Source organism: Crocodylus siamensis, chromosome 7, assembly GCF_052110815.1.
Source record: "Crocodylus siamensis isolate JL-2025a chromosome 7, ASM5211081v1, whole genome shotgun sequence".
NCBI classification, from domain to species: domain Eukaryota; kingdom Metazoa; phylum Chordata; order Crocodylia; family Crocodylidae; genus Crocodylus; species Crocodylus siamensis.
Window position 1 is genome coordinate 70,491,941 of NC_143401.1, and position 18,993 is coordinate 70,510,933.

Below are 18,993 nucleotides of genomic sequence, written 5' to 3' on the forward strand. Positions count from 1 at the left end.
TTTGGGCGTGGTACCTGCAAAGCCAACATGCGTTTTCTTTAAAATATTTAGAAAAAATACCCTCAGAACAAAACTGTGTTTACCACTTGGAAAAACCCACACAAATGTCTGAGGGGAAAAAAAAGTGCATTTGAGCTGTAAAAAGATGAGATATGTTTAAGATCAACTAATCTTCAGGAACAGGATGCTAAAATCTGAACCATTCTAAAATGGGTAGAAAAAAATGATCTAGTAACTCTGAGGGAAATCAGTTCTTACAAAGTAGACAATAATATCCGCATTTAACTACTCATTGTCACAGCCTTGTGCAATGATTGGCTGACAGCTGGGCTCCATCTGACAGCAGCAGATTGGTATTCTCTGCACACGTCCTCTCCATTCCTGTCGCCTATGTTTGCTATCCTTTACACATACTCACAATACATTATTTACTCAACATAAACCTTTCAGTAAAGTAGACAAGAATCTCCTACAATGCAATCATGCACAAGTATTGAGATCATTCAGTATTAGGCATGTGGCTAGTCTCTTTGCAATTGGTTCACAATGACCATTTTTAATACTGCAACACATTTTCACCAACATAATTTTTTGCTAGCTAGCTTACTTTTTTTACTATGCTCTCCTGTCTTTTGCAAAAAAAAATCAAAAAAAAAAATCAGTAATTATTGCATACGTGTACCTTCTGTTTTCATCAAGGTAACTTTCTGTGAAGCATGGTAGTTAAATAACTGCAATGGGAGCTGTAAGTGTGACTGAGAACAGACCAAGGCAGCCTGATAGGTTAGCACTACACAGAAATATTTTTCTCCATGAATAGCAATTTAGCAAAAAGGCTAACATCATCAGTATACAAACTAAAACTCCCAGAACAACAACAAAGACAAAAAAGTCCTCGTTTAAAAGAGCATGAGATGCTATTCACTTCCATTTATTAAATGATTCAACATTGCGGTATGCCTGCAACTAATTAGTATGATCAACACAGTGTAAGGCAGGAACAAAAGCAGACCAGCCTACTGAGATATACTGAAGTAAAGGCAAAAATAAGCATACATTTCTCAAAGCCTGTCTTATAAATTATAACCTCCCTCTCTGATCATTCTCTTATGGAACTTTCTTCTGTCAAGAAAGAGTTAAATGCCATTTTTGACTGGGCCTGTCTCTGAATATTAGACTGAGCTGACCATCAGGTTAATTCACTTATTAGCAGTTAAATAACTTACTTGTCTTTAAGGCTTGCTATAGAACACCATGACAAAAGAAACCACAGTTACTGTCAAGTGAGGATGACACGCATACATATAGAAGGAACATCTGTATATAGGTATATTTTCTAAGTCATATACTCACCATTAGCACTGCAAAGTTACGGAAGTGTGTACTCTGAACGGTTGTAATATTGCCTGAAGAGCTAATTATGTGGCACCCTTCTCCCCACCAGCCTCCATGTCCATCTAGAAGGTCAAAATCCCAGAACGCTGCAATGGGGTCTATACCCCGTTCAAAGTGCCTCAAGCCTATAGTAAGGGGGCTGGTGAGGTTTCCGAAACTGCACCCATCTGCAAAAGCAACAAACTGAATCAGAGAAATGGACTGGAAAACCCTTTATTGATGAATACTACATACAGAGCTTCACAAATGTCTATGAATCTATGAATCAAATGTACTGAACTATGGAAAACAAAGCAGTTGCCACATATTCCTGTCTGTGTACATTGAAATCATAGATAATATTCAAATCCAGAAAAGTTTCCTACAGTTTAAATTAATCTGAATGACTATTTCAGCTTGTTACATTGTCCAAATGATCTAATCATTCTTCACAATGTTCAATTGGTTGTTTCATTCTTAAATTATGACTAAAATTAAGCTATTCACTCACGTAACTGCAAACAGGGCTCAGTTTTATTGTATGATTAATAGCTAAAACAATTCTGTGCTTTGAAAGTCGTATTAAAGCATTTTTAAAAATGCTAATAGAAATGTGAACACTACTCAGAATCAAATCAAATTATTAAAATTGTCTGGCTGAATAATTTATCAAAATAGTGACTCACTAGCCTATAAGATTCATCACATTTAGACAAAAGCCTCTATCAACACCTGCTTTAGGACCATCATATCAAAAAGTACTCTGATGAACATTAAGATACATGCAACAGGGCATTAAAACCGCACACAATCTTATTTATTTACCTATCTGTGTCTAGGATGTTAGTACTGAAATTTTCATTGCAAAGATTAAAACAAGGTTCTTTTCTAAGTCACCTTGGTTTGAGATATAAGCTTCTGAAATAATAGTATATAAGTAAGCAGTGATCCCCAATTTTTATTTTGTTCATTCAGTGATTACATTTCACATATTTATAAGGGAATTTGCATAAAATCTTATGAATAGGAATAAATCCAAGCACTTGTGCAGAAGAAACAGACAGATCCCAGCCTCCCAGTATATTCTGCTGCTCCATTCCCTACATAATCAAGTATACTGTAGCTTTCAGATTAAAAGATATAATGCAGAACAACTCCTCACCTATTTTAGCAAACACAGCTGGTGTGGCAACAGTCCTACGTTTCCCGTCATCTGCAAGATTTGATGAGTTTCCTGTGCTAGGAAAGAGTTTTCCATTCCGAAAGACAATAAACTGTAGCTTGCAAGTGGAGTTATCAACAGATTGCAAGGCTGAAGACTGAGAGAAGACAGACTGTGGCAAATGAACTGAAGCTACTGCTACAGCATTCTGTACAATGAGAAAAAAAAAGAAACATTTAAAATGCAAATCACAACAGGGTTGCTTTCATTAGGTTTTAAACTCCTGTACAAGGAATGTATGCTGCCTCCCTTTTCCAACAGACTGGAAGCAACCAAAGAAGCACGAGCTGTAACCATGGGAATAGGATTGGTACAGTGCATATTAAAAGGGAAAACGTTTTGATTGAATGTATGAGTCTATATGGTCAAGCTCCCTGCTGCAGAGGTGAGAATGGTTCTTACCATGCTTGCTAGAGGGTCCATCAACACTGCAGATCTGATTTAAAGAGACAACCTCTACCAGGTTTTCTCCTTCACTTAAAACAGAATCAGACAACTTACATTATAACATTTCTCTGAAAGGTTACTTAAAGAGTACTAAAATAATTTTATTAATGCAAAAAGTACATCAGTGGAGCATGCTGAGTGCAGGGGAAAATACATTTTAGTAAATACAATTGTATGGGTTTTATTTCATTCTTGCTTATATGAAGAAAATCATTCATCCAAATTTGCGTTTCAGTAACTGTGACATTAAAAATATATCAGAGTATTAATGTACCATAACAATAAAGAGTATGAGATAACAATAATGGCTTTGAGCTGTGAATGTGTTATACGCTACCAGGCATGGGGAGGCTTGATTTACAAAATGAAACACACCAAAATGAATCCCACAAAAATATTGCTCATCATTCGTTCTTTTTTTCTGCTGTACCAATGGCAAGCTTATCATTAAGCACTGAGATATGTGCAAGAAAAGAAAAAGAAAAAGAGAGGGAGAACAGAGCAAAAGTAAATAGGCAAGATCCTGCCCTGCCGTTCAAAGTAAAAAGTCTATATATTTAAAAGCAAACAAACTATAAAATGTTCTGATTTACATTTTCTTGAAGGCAAACTATAGTTTCTATGCACATAGTTTGCATAGTTTAACTACATCCTTGAGAATTAATAGGAACAATCTTCCCAATCATATAAATATAACATTCATATATTTATATAGGCTGAGATGAATGTGTGTGATGGACACAATGTATCACATGTGAGCTGAAAAGCTACAAAGACATATCAGACATGTCTAGTAACATCATAAGAAGCATGTGAATAAAATTAGTGGATACTGTGATGTCATTTGGGTGCTTAGGTGAGTGAATATAGGCTTCTATGCACATGTTCTACCTCTTAAATTTTATATTCTGGAAAGGAATCAAGATTTTAATAGGAAAAAGTGCCTTAAAGTTAAAATAATTCTTCTCTTTCTGTCCACATTCTTATCCAGTAAATGTTATTTGTTAGATAAAATGACTCCAAAAAAAAAGAATAAAACAAAATCAATTAAAAAATTGAGATATTTGTGTGTCCATCAGGTTTTAAAACAGCAAGGGAAGTATGCATTCCTAGAGGTGCTGCATTAACATTAGCAGTTACTCAGCTAATCATCATGCAGTTGACTTCAGATAGTTCACACATTACAATCCAGGGATTATAAAAATGTAGTCTTACATGGGCTTTACCTCACACTTCTGAAAGATTCATATTTCACTGTTATGATCATGCCTAGCATCCATGAAAAATGGACTTCTGATGACATCAAGCTAGCAAATACAACTTTTTTCTATAACTACGCATAGGGACTTTTACTAGATCTATTTATCATACTTCAGATTCCTATTGAGAACTTTTGTGGGGCTGCACTTGGGTGTACGGGAAGTTATAATTTGATCCAATTTTTATTTATATTAGTATTTTATTATTATTACCATGTGCTGGAAACAGCAAAAGCACTAAATTATACAAATTATTTAGTATACAAAACAGAGAAAGCCAGCAGTCCTTGAATAAGATTATGATAATGAAACCAACTGCTAGAAGCATTTGGATAAGCAATGATATGCCATGACTTCATTAAAAAAAAAGGAAGGAATAAACTGGATAAACACAATGAGGTTTATATTGCATTCACTGAGCTAGAAAATTGTTTAACCCCGTGTGGTTCTCGTCTCACTCCCAACTATGACTACATATTACAACAACAGGGAAAAAAAGGCATGGATAGCTCTTTCACAATGAGGTCTAAAAGAAAGGAAGATGATTATAAAGCCCATGGGCTTGCCCCTAACCCCCTTACTGAGAGGTCATGATCTTAACTGATCAGACTGGAGAAATGTTGTACAAGTCTTATAACGGGATTTGTGGAAATTTCTGTATTTGGACTGGCTGAAGGAGTCATCAGGTGATAAAAGACACGTAAGTATAAACAGCTGAATGTAACAACTGAATATGTCTTCCTTAGTAGCAGATCAAAGAAAATAATTTGTATTTAATTGTTGAATTTTGTCTTTTTCTCTTTACCAATTTGTCCACAGACAGCAACACTCACAAATGTAACCATTATTTTGAAATGAACTGATAAATAATCTCTGTGGATAATTCTTAGTCTGTAGTTTATTTGTGAGCATCTTACTAACAGTATTTGATATTTGAAATGCAAGCTGTTTTGAGTGGACATTCAGTGGATTTATTTGGTACCACTAAAATTGCAAATATTCATGAACACATATTTAACATTTTTTTTCTGTGGACATTCTGCAAAATTAGATTAAAACTGGCTGCTTCAGCAAATATTCCTGCCAATAAATTCATCTGCTAGAATATTTGTGGAAAACACACATTGGAAGTGCCCACACATTCACAATGCTGTTTAAAATATGAACAAATATTTGTGAACATTTTTTACATCTTAGCCATCTGTGACAAGACATTTTTTAAATAGTCTAACCCATTAGTCAGAGAGAGAGGGTATGTGGTACAACAGAACTATTCCTAATCTACAGTAAAGGAGATGGCATGGTCCAGTGGATAAAACACTGTCATGATTGGAAAACCTAGGCTTTCTCCTTAGACAAGTCTCTTCTTGACCCTGTTTCAGTTTTCCCCCTGGCAAAACTGCGACAGTGATATTTACCTGCCACTGCTGGGTACTCTGAAATCTCCAGATGAAAAGTAATATACAAGAACTAGGGATTACTATGCTTATTAATACTAATATTACAGATGGGGAGACATTTGACTGACTGAATGCCAAATGTTGCACGGTGTATAACAGTTTTATTATGGTTCCAAGTTTCCCTGTTACAGGGTTTGTTTGGACATGCTAGCACCGAATAACATACACTTGACACTTCACACAATTCAACGGCAGCAGTCTGAGACAAGATCAAAAAAGCACTGCCCAAGGAAGCTCTATCTGGTGTCTAGCATGGGTACTGCATTTTCCAAGGATATGCAGTTTCAACAGCAGCATCTGGCATTTCCTCAGGAAAATATCAGGAAAAGCTGCCAGCCTGTGTCATTCATTTAACAGTTAGGATTTACTCATTCTGTGGGCTTTTGCAAAATAACCACGCAGGTAAGGCGTTCATGAGAAGGTTTGGATATCACTTCTCACAACTGTAACCAGTAAATGCGCATTCAACAAAAAGAAAACACTAGAACTAACTGGAGATTTTCTAAAGGAATGTTCTGGTGGAAAATGCCAATTTTTCAAAATGGAAACGTGTTCCCTAGGAACATGTCAGTTTTGATAAAATTCTGATGACAACCAGGCAGACTGCAAAACCTGTTTGGTTTTCTGCCAGTTCACCTGTGCAACTCTTTGGCAGCCTGGTCTTCCAGGCTCCTGGCTCTTTCAAAACCAGCTGGATGCACTGTCCCAGAGCTGGCTCTCCTAGTCTCAACAGCAGCCCAACAGCCCTAGGAGTGATTTGACTTCTGCCTGCTAGACTGCTGAGACTTCAAGTAGCTTGAAAAGTCTAGGAAACTGTCAAAAAAGACCAAAGTGAACTAAGGTTTTGACTCTTTGAGAAAACCATTTCAAAATTCCTCTTTCATGTGAAATTCTAAAATTCTAATTTTCCTTCCACTTTAGAAATGACATTAAAATAAATTCAGAATTGCCCATGGAATGGGAATCCCAGCTTCTGGCCAGTTCTATAAAATAAAAACCAGGAATACAGAAGCTCAGAATGAACCAGAGGGAGCTATACAAGTTAAACATTTGAGTAGAAACCTCATTTCACAAAACAAAAGATCCTTGGGATACTGAGGTTTAGGAGCCCACCACAGGAGCTTTAATTAATTTTGACATTTTTGCTGTTTATATATGTTTGACCCTAATTACATGTGTTTTAAGGGAAAATGCAATTTTTTAAGTAAATTTCTTCCCAGTCAATTGTACTTAGGCCTATAGCATGCTCCATTATAAATGGTGCTAGCATTTCCAAGGAGTTTTGAAGTATTTTGAGAAGGAGTACCTCATGTTAGGTGATATACTGGCTCTATTCCTGATTGCCCTCTACTTCACTCTTTTGTTCCCATTTTTTTCCATATTTGTCCTAATCCAAGTCCTTAACTGTAACAGTGTAATCAGAGAATGTACCTATTTCCAGAGATTTGTTATTAATGTCTCTGCCTGGGGACTTTGTTGGGATAACTAATCCAAAACCTGAATCTAGTGCTGTTCTTGCTCCTGTCAATACTAAATTGTTGAGCAACAGTTTGTACCTCTCATTCCACTTCACCTGAAATTTCATTTCAACATTGTTAGTGAGGCAGGAAACAACAGAAGCCCATGCCTCAGACCAAGTAATGCTTATTACAAAAATAGTGAATGAAGCACAAGCTTTCACATGCTGTTTTTAAGGACTGCAATAACACCATCCATATTTTTTTTTGCTTAGTGAAGACCGAAGGAGGCAGAAATACCTACAAGAGTCCTTGCTGCCTTGCTTGTGCATCCTGTATAGAAGTGAGGTTCATGTTGAATGCACAGAGTAGTACACATAACTACAAGATAACAAGCATGTATCTAAGATTGTTACTGTCTGATCTTATATTGTACTACTTGAGAAATGATATGAGTTCTTGTACTTAGAGACTGTGTGATAGATGGTACACACGTCCAAATGGAAAGATATAAGGTAATATGTGCATCCGTAAAAATAGGGACTCAACATGTTGAATGCTTCCACTTTTCTGCCTTAATGCTTTTAACATTTTTTTTAGAAGTAGAACACTGTTTCTTTTTCATCAGTGTGCTCATCAAGTATTTGCCCACTTTATCTATCATATGGTTAAAAGGACTGCATGATAGATGCCTTTGTCAGGATCCCCATGTTTTATGTTAGGCCAGAACATAGGAAAGTACACGACAGAGGATCATTTTAGATCATCTCAAATTGTATAATATCAGAAGTTTTTTTCTGAAATAGTGGAGAAAGAACCACATTAGGTTCTGCTCTACTCATCCTCACCTGTATTAGACTCTGTGGTCCATTCTGTCTGTAGTAGCCATGAAAAGCAGGAAGCTCCCAACTATCTTTAGAAATATGGAAAGACATTATTTGACAAGCTACAGGCTCACTCCATTGTCTCCTGGTGGAGCAGCCAGATGAAGGAGGGGAATAAGACTCATTCCTAATTTTCTCACACTGGGAGGCCCCATAAAGGAGAAGCCCCCACCACTGCTTGTGAATAGAGCTAGGTGCTCCATTGGTGACAGAGGACGCTAACTTACTGGGAGCCTTCCCCTGCAATGTTGTGATGTCTATGGAAGGGAATAACTGCTGCAGACAAGATGCATAAAGAAGATGCATTGTTTGTCTCATAATTTCTGGACAACCACAGATACAACATCACTCTCACAGCATTTTTTAAAGAAAGACATACAACCTTAATTAAAATTTCCATGTGACAGAAAATCCAACACATTCTGAGGTATGTAGTTTCAGTGGTTAATTTGCCTAGTTTATAATTTTGCATCTTAACACGAAGTTAGAAGGACACTGATCTTTGGCAAAAATGGAACCAATGAAGTCACCTGAATTCCTCAGTCTGAACGAGAACCTGGTAGAGAAATGGAAGAAGGAGCTTCAGTGCTTCTAGATTTTAAAGAACATGATTAGATGTCTAATGGACTTGAATGCATTAAGGATATAATACATCAGATTGATATAGATCTGAGTGTGCCACCACCAAAAATGCATCACTTAAAGTTACATTAGCAGTAAGAGAAAATATAAAAACTGAACTTGACTGGATGGTGAAATCAAATGCTACTGAACAAATAAAGACACATACTGACTTAGTTTAATTGTCTCCGCAATTAAATTAAATATGTAGAGGACTTGGAAAATATCCAAGAGAAGGCTATCAGACAAAATAGCTGCTCCATAAAACTAACTGAAGCAATTATTCCTAGTCTTCAAAATAGAAGAATATTTCCCATATGGGATACATGCCATGGGTTTTGAGCAAATTTACTTAAAGAATAAGTACAAAATTCTACACTCAAATGCTCTTTCTGGTAGATATCAGCATCGGTGACTATTATTTGAGAATCTCTCAATACACGAGGTATCTTACTCAAGATCTTTGAGGGTTTAGATTGGGTGGAAATAATTACTGATCTACTTGACTTGTGGTGAAAATCATCAATAACACAATGAAATATTGTATAATGTTCTGCAATGTGCCAGGAAAAGGAATTTTAAATTGAACAATATCAAATGCCACTTTGAATAAATGCAGTTAGTTACATAGGACACATACACAGTGATGAAGAAGTCTGACAGATCATGAGAAAGGTAAAATTAATTGCATAAATGAATGAAGCCCAAGAAAAGAAATTTTAGCGATTCCTAATGTCACAGCTAAAGCATCCACTTAGAGTCTGTTTGAAAGTGAAGAATGGCAAAGAAAAGAAAAAAAACCACAAGAAAAAAGTATACATTTGTATAAATTAAATGAGAAATATGAAATGATTTGACTTTAAACAGTGTGAGGAATGGCTAGAGAAAAGGTGAGGTACCTCCAACAACAATAACAAAGTTGGAGTTGAACTACAGAGATGAAATTATTGCATGTGATAGGATTACTATATGCTAAGAAAATTATGTAATAATCCCATGTAGTACAAGATGAAAAATACTAATACATATTCTACAGCCATTTTATTTTTTGGAAACATAAGAAGAGAGTCCAAAATGACCTATTCTGATGATGTAAGAATGCTTACATAACACAAAGAAATGTGGAATCTACTAAAACATAATTAAAAAATTAAAACAACCCAAAATGCAATTTATGGATGTCCTGTGTCTCAAAGTTTGTTCAAAGTAACATGCACTTAATGAAAAGCTTAAGGTGGTACTGTTACAGACTTCGCTGTGTCAAGAACATTAGAGAGGACTTGGTCATAGAATAACCATATCACGAGTTGATTCAATTTAATTTAAATGGAAGGGTAAACCTAAGTAGGTCTATAACTAAGGCTTTGGATTTTAGGGGCTCATCCAGGCAAGGGCATAGGTGCAGGCACATGTATTTCCCATGGGACAAATAGCAGCGGCACACATTTGTGTCACTTTTTTGCCCGAAGGCATGCACCTGCAGATATGCTCTGATGAGCAGTGAATTGATCTGGGCGGGGTAGGGGATACGGGAGCCAGCACCTGTGCTGGCCCCAGTTGCCTTACCTGTGGTCCTGGGGTACTCCTGGGGCAGCAGCAGTGCCTATCCTATCACATGGAGCCTGGCCAGCAGCCAGAATGTGGCTCGGGATGGCCAGACTCCATTTCTGGCGGTGCAGGCTGCTGCCATGTGTGCCACCTTGCTTTTTTTTGCATTGGTTTTTTTGACACCAGGATCGCCTAGTGTCAATTTAGCAGCACAGAAAATAGGTGCATGTATACTGTGTGCAATTTGTGGCATCTCAAATAGTTCTGAGGCACCGCAATCCTCACTTACATGCTCATCTGGACACATCCTAAAAGGACTAATTTTGATTAGCGATGCAAACTAGTAAGTGAAGTTAACTGGAATGAAGCCATTAGAGACTTGATCTGGAGGAGGCCTGGAATTCTTTAAGTGAAAATTTTTTAAAATTATCTGGAGTTTGTTTCTAAAAAAAAAAAAAAGGAAAAAAAAACTAGAGGAAAAGGACTCCAGACCAATTTGGAGGAACAACCATCTAAAGAGGGATATCAGGAACAAGTAGAGACCTTTCAAGAAGAGAAAAAAGGCTGGTCAGTGGACCAAGCTGCATCTACAAGGCCAGCAGTCTGCTGCTGGCAGCTGCGAGGACACCACCAAGCAGGGGATGCTGCTCATACCATCTTGGAGGTAAGGGCAGGAGCTATGGAGATGGCTGAAGACTCCTGGCCCTGGGGCATGACCTAAAACCTGGGGGCCTCCCCAGGGAAGGGCTAGTATGAGCACCCATGCTGCCTTAAGGGTGACCCCGTGGAGGGGAAAGGCTAGGGGAGCACACCCCAAAGAACAAAGCAGCTACACAGGCTCGCAGTGAGGCAGGGCCCCAGGTGAGGAAGTGACCTGGGGCAGCTCCCAGACTCACTGCAAGCTCTGAGGCTACATTAAGAAGCCGGGTGTGAGGCTCCATGGGGGTGGGGCCCTAAGCCAAAAATGTGTCTAGGGATGTGTGACGCTTTAGTCACTGATTTGATTTGGAGAAGATTTGAATTGATTTGGAGGCTGAATCATTGAATCCAAATTGAATTGGGAGACCAAAAACAACTTCTGAATCAATTTGGAGCCTCCAAATCAATTTGGAAAAGGTTCAGAAAAGACTTGGAGATTTGGATGGTAGTCTTTCAGGAGAACAGAAACTGAGAAGAGGGTGGGAGAGCAGGGGGGAAAAGACTGACATCTGTAGCTGGCCAATGACTGTGATCTTTCCTTAAGTCCCCTTCTGATCACAGTGCTCTGGGGGAGGGACATAGAAACAGAATATAAGCCTCTGTCTGCAGCGTTTCTGTCTCTTTTGTGAACTGTTTCTGCCTGAGCAACAACATCTGAAAGGTACTACTGGACTGGCTTGGCTTCCTAGTCAGTCTCCTGCTAGTTTCTGTTCTTGGAAAGGATTGGATACAGTTTACTAATTACCCTTGCCTAAAATCCATCTTTTTATCTCTATCTAATTAATTTCTTTGAACTTATTCTTCCCCCCCAAAATGCCTTATTTGTTTTGTTATTTCCCCCCCACACACTTTAAAGGAAAGCTGTGTTTTCTCTGACAGCATGATCCATCACTGTGCAGGAAAGCACATACATTACACACAGTCACACACATACAGTAATCAGAGAAGAAGAAAAGATATTAGTTACATATACAGAGGGAAGAAGAGATATTACAGCTGCACAGACACACACAGACATATTTTCCAGCAAAGGAAAGATGAATATTAAGCATGCTGGAAAGGCAGGTGCCAGGTCTTCTGGCAGGGGAGGGACAGGGGCTACAGAGGCTAGGGAAAGAGCTGCAAGTTTCACTCCCCCCCCCAACATAGACGCAACCTCTTTCCTAGCAGCGATGAGTCTTCTGCTGCCAGTGGAAGCAAGGAGGTGGAAGCAATACCTGTCCCTGCACCTGCACCACCTAACACCATAAATAGCCACCAGCAGCAGAATGACAGTCTTCTCCACCCCAATTTAATCTCCCAGCATAAGCCTCCCACTGCCAGAGGAGAAGCTGGATCTGGAAGCAGAGGAACTGAGAGCCCTAGCAAAAGAAATTCTGGGGAATGAGAGGGAATCTGAGTTTGTGCTCCACACCCCTAAAAGTTCCCCTAGAGCCAGCTCTTCTCTGGAAAGCACCTCGGAGGAGGCTGAGGTTGAGGTTGTGGAGGCAAGTGGCTCTTCCTGTTGTTGTGCCTCAGACTGCTGAGGAGGGGATAAGGCAGGATCCCCATTCTCAACCCAGAATCGGGGTGGGGGGAGGGGTAGTGTAGTGTGGGATCATTTTGAGGCAACAGATGATCCCAAGTATGCTATCTGTCAGCACTGCTGAAGTCAGATCAGCCAGGACAAGGAGGTGAAACACTTCACAACCACGGCAATGCTGCTGCATCTCAGGAGACAGCACCCCCTTGCCCTTGTTCCTCCTCAGCCTAGCATCAGTGGGTGCGTTCCCAAAGGAAAGTCCCCCTCTCACTCCAAAGCCTCTATTCCCATTAAGCAGAGGCAGCCCAACCTGGACCAGTCGGGAAATCTGCAGACAAAGGGCGCATTGCAAGGGTGAGCAAGATCACTCAGATCATTGGGGAGATGCTTGCTCTGGATGGCCAGCCCTTCTCCTTAGTTGAGTGGCCAGGGTTCAGACAGCTCATGGCACTCATGGCCATATCCTACCAAGTGCCTGCATGCACCACCTTTAGCAGGATGGTGGTGCCCTCTCTGTATAAGGCATGCAGGGAGTACTTGAGGGAGGAGCTGCACAAGGCAGGGCTGCAAGTAGCCTTGCACTTCACCTCTGACATCTGGACCAGCTGGGGTGGGGTGGAGAACATGTCTACCTCTCCCTCACAGGGCACCAGTGTGATCAGTAAGGTCGTCAGTGGGCTCTCCTTCAAGCTGAGGTGATGGATGAGTCCCACACAGCAAGGGAGATCATGGTGGCCGTGAAACACATGGTGCAGGGGTGGCTCATTGGGCAGGGTGAGCTCACCCATAAGTTCATGGTCACCAACAACGGGGCCAATATGGTCAAGCTGGTCTGTGATGCCAACTTTGGTGGCATCCGCTATGTGGCACACAAGCTGCACCTCATAGTCAGGGATGCTTTGGAGGGGGACAGGGCTTCTGGTGATGGCACTGTCACTTCCCGCCAGCTGATTTCAAAATGCAGGAAGGTGGCAGGCTACTTCCACCGCAGCATCAAGGTGGGCGAGATGCTGCAGGAGAAACAGGCAGAGCAGAGCATCCCGCAGCACAAAATCATTCCAGATGTGGAGACTTGGTGGAACTCCACATACCTGTGCTGGAAAGGTTGCTGGAGCAACAGGAGGCCATCTATGAAATGGACTTGCTTGGGGAGACTGGGATCAGTGGCCCCCTTAACAAAGTGAAGTGGGATACCATCTCCCAGACTTTGGTGGTCCTCAAGCCATTGCTCAAGCCCACTGAGAGCCTCTGTGCTGGCAATGCCCTCTTTAGCCAGGTGATCTCTGTAATGAGGGAACTTGAGAACCAAATGGAGAAGTTCCAAGGGATCAATGTTCCTGGCTAGGACAAGCTGCTTTCACCAGAGGTGCAGGCACTGGTGAAGTGGCTGAAAGACAGCATCAAAAAATGGCCGGATCTGTTGTGGTCCAATACAGTCCACATGCTGGCAGGCATGTGTGACCTGTGGGTGGAGAGGAGCATGTGCACTGACAGCACCAACACTCTCGATCACTGGATGGAGGTGCTAGTGAACAGAATCAGGGAGGCAGAAGGGCAGAGGCAAGGGGACATGGAAGAGGGGGATCCACTTTCCAGTGCCAGCACTCCCAGCACCAGCACCACCCAATCACCCCCAGCCAATGTGGGCCAAGGGCATGGCTTCAATGTTGGGGTCCAGGAGCACCGGACCTCAGCTTTGGGCAGGTAGTGTTGTTACTTCAGTGGCTACCTATCTCACCGAGGATGTGGAGCTGCTGGACTGCGACCCCATGGCTTATTGGGCAACCCACAGCCAGATGTGGCAGGTTCTTGCCACAGTTGCCCATAAACATCTGTCCTGCCCACCAACCATTGTTCCAAATGTGAGGATGTTCAGCCTTGCTGGGGATGTTGTGACACCCCCTGCACCTCCTTGGATCCTGGTTTGGTGGAGCAGCTGGTGTTCCTCAAGGTGAACCTTCCACTGCTGGGGGTCCCTAAGTTCCAGATGAAGACAGAGTGAGTGCAACCCTCATCATTCCATCTGCACCTATTTCCCTTTTTTTTTTGTAACCATTTTTAATGCTGCACTCTCAGAGCTGGACGCAGCGATCATTGCCTCACCAACCAGCAGGGGAAGAACATGTCCCTGCTGAGCTCTCGTGCCAGGACAAACTTGGAGGTATGGGCTGGGGCAATGGGGAAGGAGGATACCCCAGGTCCTTAGCATGACCTAAAACTGCACCCTGCCAGGGTCAGGAGGCCTTGTGGGACTGCTGGCAGTGCGACAGTGTCAGGACCGAGGATGTCCCTGGTGAAAGTCAGGCAAGAGGTGCCTTAACTTCTAGTCACCACATGCATGTACAGTCCTGGCTGGGGAAAGCCCAAACATGTAAGATCTTTGAGAGGCCTGATTCTTGCTAGTTGCAGTGGAGTTGTGAGGCTCCAGGTGAGCTTAGCTACCTGGGATGCTATCTGCAAGGCATGGGCTTTCAGGTTTAAAACCCTTCATCAGGCTGAGGAAGCATCTGCTCTTCCTGGATGGAAGGAATAGTAAAGAAGCCAGAGGCTGGCGTGCAATGTGGGGAAGAAAGCCTGTCAGTGAAAATGGAAATGGAGGCATCAGAGGGTGAGAGACAGGCTGGTGTGGGGTGGGGAAGGGAGATGTAGCATGTAAAAGTGGAGAGGCACCTGGGGAGTCATATGTCAGGCAGGTTGTAGTATGTAATAAATCTGATGTCTATATTGAGTCCATGAGTTTCTGTATCCAGGAGGTTGATGAAGTAAAGTTCATAGGCCCATCTGTGAAAAGTGGTTTGTAAATTCCCTTTGAGGATCGAGACTGGAGACAGAGTGGTTTTCTTGTGAGAAATGTGTCTCCACAGGTAGTTGGGTATTCTTGCCTTGGACAGATTCTGATGCACAGTTTTTGGGGAGTACTAGAGTTATGTTGGCAGGTTTTGCATTTCTTGTCATGGCATGGTCTGGATCTATTCTGTGTGCTTTGGGCTGTAGGAAGTTGGCTTCTGGTGATGAGGTTAGTGAGGTTTGGTGCTTGTTTGAATTTACAAACCACTTTTCACAGACATGCCTATTAACTTCACTTCATCTGCCTCCTAGGTACAGAAACTCATGGACTCAGTATAGACATTGGATTTATGACACACTACAACCTGCCGGACATCTGACTCCCCAGGTACCAGCAGGTACCTCTCCACTTTTACCTGCTACATACCCCTTCCCCTCTACCCCAGCCTGTCTCTCACTGCCTGACACCTCCATTTCCATTTTTACTGACTGGCTTCCTTGCCTGCATTGCATGCCAGCCTCTGGCTTCTTTACTATTCCTTCCATCCAGGAAGAGCACACACACACCGACTACATGCTTCCTCAGCCTGATGAAGGGTTCTTAAACACAAAAGCTTGCAAAGAAGAATTTCTCCAATTATTCAGTTGGTCTAATAAAAGATTGTTTTGCTTGTCAGCTCCTGGAGGTGCAGTTTCTCAGAAACCCCTGCATCTATCCTTGAAATTTGGCAGGCTTCATGCCCTTAGAAGGGGCTACCATCCCTGCTGCTTTCATTCAAATCTACAAGCAAATGACAAAGTTATACGTATTCCAGTGATTTCCCATTATAGTCTATGGCTGAATCTCCAAATCTCTCTGACAGCGCTGAATCTTCTGAAGCCGATTCAGGACAGTGATCTGAAGCTCTGAATCAAATCACTGTCCTCTGAATCTGCCAAATCCATATCCAAATTGAATACTTCCCTATTTGCACAGGCCTACTAGATCCAAGGTGATTGTTGAGGTCCAGTGTAGGGCAGGGGATGAGGCCCCAGTAGCGGGGCATGGGGGGACCGAGAGGGTCCTGAGCTGGGCTGGGAGCCCTGAGTTGGTAGGGGATTGGAGTCCAATGGATTGAAGGAGAGCCCAGTGTGAGGGCACAGTACTGCGAGCTCCAGTGGGGAGTGAGAGTCCCATGTGAGACTCTGAAGCATGGGTCCCAGTGTGAGGCATTGGAGCAATATGGATGCCATCTGTGAGGCATGGAACACAGTATGGGAGCCATGTACCTAGGCCCTTGGCATCAGGGCAAATAAATGGGTAGCCTCCCACCTTGTTATCAGCATTCAATTGTATCATCAAAGGTGTGGTGGGTGAAGTAGGTGGGCAGTTAGCCCAGAGACAAGTGGGTGGGCCAATGATTGGACTGGACCCAGGAAGTCCACTTATTACAGATGTTTATGTTGCTTATAAAAACATTCAAAGGTAAATACAAGGGAAGGAAAATCTCAAGTTAAAGGACAACATTGATATATGATCAAATGAAAACAGACAAGGCACAAACAAATTTAGAGAGTTAAGAGAAGGCTTCTAACCATTAGCAAAGTAAAAAACTTCCAAAATAGTAGGAGTAAGGGGATCATCCTATTGGCTTTTGTCTTCTATTGAACTCATCTTTTTTGAATGTGGGTGGTTAGAACTGTACACAGTATCCCAGATGAGGTCTCACTAATACCTTATATGATGGGATTAATACCTCCCATTCTCTACTGGAAATACTTTGCTTGATTTATTGTGCAAGCACGCTTGTCTTCATGAGCTGCCAATGTGATGCAGCCAAGATCGTTCTATAATTATAGTTCAGAGTTCAGAGTTTGTAGGGTCGGAAGGGACCTGAGTAGATCATCAAGTCTGACCCCCTGCCTTGGCAGGAAAAAGTACTGGGGTCAAATGACCCCAGGAAGGTGTTTGTCTAGCCTTGTCTTAAAGACCCTCAGGGTAGGAGCCAGCACCACTTCACTTGGAAGTTGGTTCCAGATCCTAGCCACCCTGAGAGTGAAGTAGCGCCTCCTGATGTCTACCCTGAATCTACCCTCTGCCAGCTTGTGACCGTTATTTCTAGTCACTCCTGGTAGGGAGTGCTTGGGGGAACAGGGACTCCACCAATGCCTGCTGGTCCCCTCTGACTAGTTTGTAACAGGCCACTAGATCCCCCCTCAGCCTTCTCTTGTGAAGGCTGAACAGGTTCAGATCCCATAGCCTCTCCACATAGGGCCTGCCCTGCTGCCCCCTGATCATGTGAGTGGCCCTCCTCTGGACCCTCTCCATGTTGTCCACATACCTCTTGAAGTGCGGCACCCAGAACGAGATGCAGTACTCCAGCTGCGGCCTGACCAGTGCTGCATAGAGGGGGAGGATCACCTCCTTGGACCTGCTTGACATGCATCTGTGGATGCATGACAAGGTACGGTTGGCCTTCCTGACTGCCTCCCCACACTGCCAGCCCATGTTCATCTTGGCATCAATGACGACTCCAAGATCCTTTTTTGCCTCTGCACTGACGAGCAGGGAGTTTCCCAGCCTGTAGGTACGGTGCTGGTTCTTCCTCCCCAGGTGCATCACCTTGCATTTGTCAGTGTTGAATCCCATCCTATTCTCATCTGCCCACCCCTGTAACCTCTCTAGGTCCGACTGCAGCCTATTCCTCCCATCTAGCGTGCCCACATCCCTCCACATCTTAGTGTCATCAGCAAATTTGAACAGGGTGCTTTTTACCCCCTCGTCCAAGTCACTGATGAAGATGTTGAACAGTCTGGGCCCAAGGACTGAGCCCTGCAGACCCCCACTGCCCACATCCCTTCAGGTCAAAAATGACCCATGCACCACCACTCTCTGGGTGCGGCCCTCCAGCCAGTTAGCAACCCATTTGACTGTGTAGGTGTCAACACCACAGTCCCCCAGTTTCTTAATGAGAACGGGGTGATAGACAGCGTTGAAGGCCTTCCTAAAGTCCAGGAAGACTATGTCCACTGCTACCCCTGCATCTAAGGATTTGGTGACCTGGTCATAGAAGGCCACCAGGTTGGTCTGACAGGACCCGCCTCTAATGAACCCATGTTGGTTGCCCCTAAGGATAACCACTCCTGCTGGCCCCTCGTGGACATATGCCAGGATAATTCTCTCAACAAGCTTACCCAGGACCAAGCTAAAACTGACTGGCCTATAGTTTCCTGCATCCTCCTTCCTCCCTTTTTTGAAGATGGGAACCACACTGGCCCTCTTCCAGTCCTCTGGCACCACACTAGAGCACCACGAGTGCTCGTAAAGCCATGGCAGGTGCCTCAGCTAATTCCTTCAGCACTCTGGGGTAGAAATAATATACTAGTAAACTTAGGTCCCTCTCCTCCTCAGTTGTGAATATCTGCTGAATTCCTAACACTGAGCAAAAATTCTCTGTATTAGTATTTTAGTAATGACAGGAAAGGAGTAGCACCACTGTACAGGTAAGACATTTTATGGACATGTTGCATATTGTTCTTGTTTGTGTTTCAGAAAATGAAACTGTATCCTCTTCCAACCTCCATTTTGACAAACTAAGCAACTCAAGCCCTTTTAATCTCCTCTCCTTTGTTTTTATGAACCTGGTGGATCTTCTCTGCCCCTGTTATAGTTTAAATTCATTTTCTGAAACACAGACAACAAGAACAGTATGCTATGTAACATGTCCATAAGA

The 18,993-nt window shown here is 42.4% G+C and overlaps 1 protein-coding gene across 2 annotated transcripts in view; it reads right to left on the reverse strand.

Moving 5' to 3' along the window:
* Positions 1-18,993, reverse strand: part of ADGRA1 (adhesion G protein-coupled receptor A1) — a 553,479-nt gene that overhangs the window by 90,556 nt on the left and 443,930 nt on the right. For both annotated transcript variants that reach the window (XM_090057369.1, XM_090057370.1), the window contains 2 exons: positions 2,537-2,744; positions 1,354-1,562 (listed from right to left, as the gene is read on the reverse strand). In XM_090057369.1, the coding sequence (XP_089913495.1) occupies positions 1,354-1,562; positions 2,537-2,744 (417 nt within the window). The remainder of the gene's footprint in view (positions 1-1,353; positions 1,563-2,536; positions 2,745-18,993) is intronic.